Raw genomic sequence first — 7,500 nt, forward strand, 5'->3', positions numbered from 1 at the left:
GTAAAGGTGACACACACACACAGACACACACACACAGACACACACACAGACACACACAGACACACACACACAGACACACACACACAGACACACACAGACACACACACAGACACACACACAGACACACACGCACACACACAGACACACACACACAGACACACACACACAAACACACACAGACACACACACAGACACACACAGACACACACAGACACACACACAGACACACACACACAGACACACACGCACACACACAGACACACACACACAGACACACACACACAAACACACACACAGACACACACACACAGACACACACACAGACACACAGACACACACGCACACACACAGACACACAGACACACACACAGACACACACACAAACACACACACAGACACACACAGACACACACACACAGACACACACAGACACACACACACAGACACGCACAAACACACACACACAGACACACACACAGACACACACAGACACACACACACACAGACACACACAGACACACAAACACACAGACACACAGACACACAAACACACAGACACACATAGACACACACACACACACAGACACACACACAGACACACACACAGACACACATACAGACACACACACAGACAGACACACACACACAGACACAGACACACACACACAGACACAGGCACACACAGACACACACACACACAGACACACACACACACAGACACACACAGACACACAAACACACAGACACACACACAGACACACACAGACACACAAACACACAGACACACATAGACACAGACACACATAGACACAGACACACATAGACACAGACACACACACACAGACACACACACACAGACACACACACAGACAGACACACACACACAGACACAGACACACACACACACACACAGACACACACACACAGACAGACACAGACACAGGCACACACACACACACACACACACACACACACACACACACACACACACACACACACACAGACAAACCAAACCAAGCTTCATGTTCTAATGAAGCTCCTACAAAACTCACAGTAAATACTGTACAAAGTAACACAAAAAACTCACACTGAACACCACAGAACGTGGAAGTTAAAATAAATCCTGACAGTAAAGATTAAAGAAGCTGTGAGGAACACACACTCGTGCGAGTGAACAAGGCTGACAAGCGGTGGACGAGACAGACATCTCACTCAGCGCCGCTTTAAGATCTGAACTCATCACAGCGATCATTAACAGTTTACTTTTACAAAATGCTCATTTACATAATCTCTCTATTTCCTGTTTTACTTACAACATCATTTACATAATGATTAAGGGGCGGTTTATAAAAGTAGAGAAAAGTGCTGCTTGTTGTGAATCTGGTGGAGTTTCGAACTGTTTAATTGCTGATTGGAGTCTGTGGCTGGAGAGAGATCCAGTGAGACGACCATCTGTTGCTCGTTAGTCACATCTCAGCTAGCTTTAGGGATGGAGTGTGTAAATTGGGAAGGTGGTGTGATGGAGTGTGTGTGTCAGGTGCAGCGTTACCTGTCTGTGTAATTTTGCACAGTCGAGTGTGTGACGGCTGCCGTGAAGCCGCAGTGACTGTTAGTCATGAGAGACGGCGGACCGCAGAGTCCTGCTTGAATATTTATGGACTTCGGCGCGCGGCATTGTGGTGATTTTTACACTGAATTTCTTGCTCACACTCCGACAGTAACGGAATAAATCAACAGCTTTCAGACTTCACCTCTCACACACCAGCAGTACGTGTGGTCACGTGTTCCTCATCATGTAGCTTTGATTCTCACTGTGTTTAATCTCCATGTTTTCAGCTCCTGGTCTTAGCTTCACGCTGCTCAGATCCACACACACGTGTGTGATGTTATTAAGCCTTGTGTTATTTATTTATGCTTTTTATTACACTCCGTTTGTTGTGATTCCTGTCATGTTAAACCTTCGTCAGTTTTAGATGATCTGTAATCTTCTCTGTTTAAATGTTCCAATACTTTTGCACAGTCTTATTTTTGTGACTGGTTATTTTTACGTGTAATCCTCTTGAGGAACGAATACGAACACGTAATCGTCACTGTACAGACAGAAGGAAGCAGCACAAACACTCACAATACACTGGGTATGGAACCCTGAATGTGGTGGATTTAATAATAAACACAAATACTGACAATAAATAATCAACAACAGAAATCCTCACTTACTCTCTGAACTGACATGGAGGTGACAAAAAAAACACAAATTATAGATAATTATTTAATGACACTTCCACCATTTCCTCGTCTTTCTGTTAATCTGTGTGTTTCTGCACCTCCGGCTCTCTGCGTTCACCTCCAATAAAAATATAGAAAATTATTATTAATATTCATTATAAACTCATGTGTCCATAATTAGGACTGAGAGGAACATGCAGTGCACCATGCTAAACTGGAGGCCATAGGTTTCCATTGACTGTTAGCGACATTAGCATCCAATGCAGGCCAGAGTGGATGAAGTACATTTTTGGGAAAATGGTGGAATTTTAGACTGTGGCAGAGTCACGGCTGTGAAGTAGTGTGTGTGTGTGTGTGTGTGTGTGTGTGTGTGTGTGATGGAGCTGGGGGACTAAAACAGTAATTTAAGGCACTATAATGGAGTGGCTCTTGGCTTGCTCTCAGAAGGGGTTTATCTGTCTGTGGCGACTCGGCGGCTCTTTATTTTAGAGTTGTCTACAGTAAAGCAATGTGATCATTAACGTGTGTGTGTGTGTGTGTGTGTGTGTGTGTATGTGTGTGTGTGTGTATGTGTGTGTAAAGGTCTCAGGACTGTTTCCTTCTCTTTCTCTCACAATTCTATGGATAATCAGTGCTGTGATGGAGAGAACGGCCTCGTGAGATCCTCCTCTGCTGTTTACATGTGTGCGTGTGTTTGTGTGTGTGTGTTTTTGTGTGTGTGTGTGTGTGTGTGTTTTTGTGTGTGTTTGTGTGTGTGTGTGTGTGTGTGTGAACACTGCTAACATGAGTGTGAACTCTGCTCGGGTCTGTCCAGGAGTCCCTGTGTCAATCAGCGCTAGGCCACGCCCACTTTATCGCACGTCACTCACACGTACACAGAGAAGAGGTCCATTCATTCATCTGCTACTTTAGTAGATTGTAAATAAAACCATTGATGGAACTGTTTGATTTTCTATGAATCACAAGGACACTGCAGACGCTCTCTCTCTCTCTCTCTCTCTCTGTCTCTCTCTGTCTCTCTCTCTCTCTGTCTCTCTCTCTGTCTCTCTCTCTCTCTGTCTCTCTGTCTCTCTCTCTCTCTGTCTCTCTTTCTCTCTCTTTCTCTCTCTCTCTCTCTGTCCCTCTCTCTCTCTCTCTCTCTCTCTCTCTCTCTCTGTCTCTCTCTCTCTCTCTCTCTCTCTCTGTCTCTCTCTCTCTCTGTCTCTCTTTCTCTCTCTTTCTCTCTCTCTCTCTCTCTCTCTCTCTCTCTCTCTCTCTCTCTCTCTCTCTCTCTCTCTCTCCCTCTCTGTCTCTCTGTAATTTTACATTCATCCCTCTTTTTTCTCTGGCTCTTTTTTATCACTTCTATCTGATTTTTTCACTCATCTTGTTCTTGTTGTTGCTTTTTCTCTTTTTATTCACCATATCTTATTGCTCTGTGTTTAGCATTTCCCTGTACCGTGTGTGTGCGTATGTGCGCGTGCATCTGAGTGTGTGTGTGTGTGTGTGTTAGTGTGTGTATGTGTGTGAGTGTGTGTGTGTGCTTGTGTGTGTGTATGTGTGTGAGTGTGTGCGTGAGTGTGGGTTTGTGTGTATGTGGGTGTGTGTGTGTGAGCATGTGTGTGGGTGTGTGTGTATGTGCATGTGTGTGGGTGTGTTTGTGTGTATGGGTATGTGTATGTCTGTGTGTGCGTGTGTATGTGTACGTGTGTGTGCTTGTGCTTGTGAGAGTGTGTGTTTCAGACTCACGTGGGATTTTGTTGAGTTCGTTCATGAACTTGTCCTTGAGTTTAGAGAAAGCCTCATCTTTGGGTGCGGCCGCTCCAGGAGAGGACGACTCGGTGCTGTTGATCCGAACCTCTGGAGCAGCACTCGGCACCAGGTTCCCCACTAACGCCTCCCGCCGACTCATCACTACAATCTACAGCCAGGCACAAGCTGACAGACAGGCAGACAGACAGACAGACAGACAGGCAGACAGACAGGCAGACAGACAGACAGACAGACAGGCAGACAGACAGGCAGACAGACAGACAGACAGGTCAGTTATCATTCATTATGCTGTTTGAATTCTGCGGATGAGTCATAATGACTCACTTAAATGATTCAGTTATCAATTTGATTCATGATTCATCACTTTGATAGAAACCATATTTATTTTACTAAGTGAAAAGGGCGGAGCTTAGGTATGCTTATTACAACGTTAGGCCACACCCACATAGACGGTCCGGCTGGATGACAGACATGGATGTTAAAAAGACACTTGAGGATGGAAAAGTTTTCATATTTCACACTTTATTCCCCTGAAACTGTAAGTGGTTACCATAGAAACGGCATAGAAGTTAACTTCACGACCGGTATCGGCCAAGAACACAATGTCAGAATGTTGAAAATAATAATTTCCGTCCTGATTGTGTCACTCGGTGATCTTTATGACTTTGTGAGATTTTCTCCATCTGCTTTAGTCTCTTATTATTCCCAAAGAGAGGAGGATAATTACAGACGAGAGAAAAGAGAGAAATGGTGGAGGATGAGAACAGAGGATAAAGAACACCATAAAACTCCACAGCAGTGCACTGTGGGTGTGTCCCAAATCACTCTCCCTATATCTCCCACAAATGCTGTAAAGTGTGTGTGTATGTGTGTGAGTGTGTGTATGTGTTTGTGTGTATATGTGTGTATGTGTGTGTATGTGTGTGTGCGTATGTGTATGTGTGAGTGTGTGTTTGTGTGTATGTGTGTCTGTGTGTATGTGTGTGTGTATGTGTGTATGTGTGTGAGTGTGTGTTTGTGTGTATGTGTGTGAGTGTGTGTGTATGTGTGTGAGTGTGAGTGTGTGTGTTTGTGTGCATGTGAGTGTGTATTTGTATGTATGTGTGTGTATGTGTGTGTGTGTGTTTGTGTGTATGTGTGTGAGTGTTTGTGCATGTGTGTGAGTGTGAGTGTGTGTGTTTGTGTGCATGTGAGTGTGTATTTGTGTGTATGTGTGTGTATGTGTGTGTGTTTGTGTGTATGTGTGTGAGTGTGTGTTTGTGTGTATGTGTGTGAGTGTGTATTTGTGTGTATGTGTGTGTATGTGTGTGTGTTTGTGTGTATGTGTGTGAGTGTGTGTTTGTGTGTGCGTCTGTGTGAGTGTGTGTTTGTGTGCATATGTGTGTATGTGTGAGTGTGTGTGCGTCTGTGTGTGAGAGTGTGTTTGTGTGTATGTGTTTGAGTGTGTGTGCGTCTGTGTGAGTGTGTGTTTGTGTGCATGTGTGTGTATGTGTGAGTGTGTGTTTGTGTGCATGTGTGTATGTGTGTATGTGGGGGTGGTTTCTCTCATGTTGTCCTTTTGAACCTCTTGGTGTTTGTCTTCGTCTATGACAGGTTTTAATTAATGTTAGTGCTGAACTGTTTACACAGCTGACTTCATTCACTCATTCATACAGGAAAGAGATGGAGAGAAGTAGAGAGAGATGAAGAATTAGACATTAAAAGATAAGGAGTGACAAATAGACAGAGACAGAGGGTGAGAGAAGTAAGTGAAACAGATAGACGAGGAAAGGGAAAGAAAAAAAGAAACTTATAAAAAAAGAATTCAGCTAAAAAGGGGGGAGGAATGGAGACAAAGAAGGAGAGAAATGTCCTGACAGAAAGAGTAAGACAAAGACAAGCAGAATGAAATGAGAGTAATAAACACACAGAGAGAAAGAGAGAGAGAGAGAGAGAGAGGGATGTGTGTGTAAGAGAGAGAGAGAGATGTGTGTGTGAGAGAGAGGGATGTGAGACAGAGAGAGAGGGAGAGATGTGTGAGAGAGAGAGAGAGAGAGAGAGAGAGAGGGATGGATGTGAGAGAGAGAGAGAGAGAGAGAGAGAGAGGGAGGGATGTGAGAGAGAGAACAGCAGCAGGAGGAGGTTTGAGGGTGATCAGGACTGACAGCAGCTCCTGGTGACACGTTAAATTATTCGTTCAGGACGTGGGCGGCCAAGCTGAATTCTGGGAACGTGGAGGAGGGTGTGTGTGTGTGTGTGTGTGTGTGTGTGTGTGTGTGTGTGTGTGTGTGTGTGTGTGTGTGTGTGTGTGAAAGCGGAAGAGAGACAGAGAGTGAGTTCTCAGAATAGTGCTAATGTGCACCTGTACAGTTTAGCTTCTCTCTCACAGTGAGTCAGATTTTTGCATTAGAGACTCAGAGAGCTGTAATTACACACGCACACACACACACACACACACACACACACACACACACACACACACACACACACACACACACACACACACACACAGTAGGACAAAAGAAAGAAAGTGTCTCTTTATTTAGTGTGTGATGTGAGAAGCTGAATGATGAGGATCAGATTGTAGTTATAAAATATTATAAAAATGTTGGTGTTTATTGGTGTGTGTTGGTGTTTGACGGTGTGTGTTGGTGTTTATTGGTGTGTGTTGGTGTTTAACGGTGTGTGTTGGTGTTTGGCAGTGTGTGTTGGTGTTTATTGGTGTGTGTTGGTGTTTGGCGGTGTGTTGGTGTTTATTGGTGTGTGATGGTGTTTGGCGGTGTGTGTTGGTGTTTATTGGTGTGTGTTGGTGTTTATTGGTGTGTGTTGGTGTTTGACGGTGTGTGTTGGTGTTTATTGGTGTGTGTTGGTGTTTGGCGGTGTGTGTTGGTGTTTGACGGTGTGCGTTGGTGTTTATTGGTGTGTGTTGGTGTGTGTTGGTGTTTGGCGGTGTGTGTTGGTGTTTGACGGTGTGTGTTGGTGTTTATTGGTGTGTGTTGGTGTTTGGCGGTGTGTGTTGGTGTTTATTGGTGTGTGTTGGTGTTTATTGGTGTGTGATTGTGTTTGACAGAGGGTGTTGGTGTTTGACAGTGTGTGTTGGTGTTTGACAGTGTGTGTTGGTGTTTATTGGTGTGTGTTGGTGTTTGGCGGTGTGTGTTGGTGTTTGACAGTGTGTGTTGGTGTTCATTGGTGTGTGTTGGTGTTTATTGGTGTGTGTTGGTGTTTGGCGGTGTGTGTTGGTGTTTGACGGTGTGTGTTGGTGTTTATTGGTGTGTGATTGTGTGTGACGGTGTGTGTTGGTGTTTGCCGGTGTGTGTTGTTGTTTATTGGTGTGTGATTGTGTGTGACGGTGTGTGTTGGTGTTTATTGGTGTGTGTTGGTGTTTGACAGTGTGTGTTGGTGTTTATTGGTGTGTGTTGGTGTGTGTTGGTGTTTATTGGTGTGTGATTGTGTGTGACGGTGTGTGTTGGTGTTTATTGGTGTGTGTTGGTGTTTGACAGTGTGTGTTGGTGTTTATTGGTGTGTGTTGGTGTTTGACAGTGT

The 7,500-nt window shown here is 44.5% G+C and overlaps 1 protein-coding gene across 3 annotated transcripts in view; it reads right to left on the reverse strand.

Annotated features, from left to right (window-relative positions):
* syt1a (synaptotagmin Ia) overlaps positions 1-7,500 on the reverse strand; it is a 205,340-nt gene that overhangs the window by 43,997 nt on the left and 153,843 nt on the right. For all 3 annotated transcript variants that reach the window (XM_060889779.1, XM_060889780.1, XM_060889778.1), the window contains one exon: positions 3,955-4,143. In XM_060889779.1, coding sequence (XP_060745762.1) covers positions 3,955-4,117 — 163 coding nt within the window. In that variant the 5' untranslated portion in view covers positions 4,118-4,143. The remainder of the gene's footprint in view (positions 1-3,954; positions 4,144-7,500) is intronic.

Source organism: Tachysurus vachellii, chromosome 16 (genome assembly GCF_030014155.1).
Source record: "Tachysurus vachellii isolate PV-2020 chromosome 16, HZAU_Pvac_v1, whole genome shotgun sequence".
Classification (NCBI taxonomy): domain Eukaryota; kingdom Metazoa; phylum Chordata; class Actinopteri; order Siluriformes; family Bagridae; genus Tachysurus; species Tachysurus vachellii.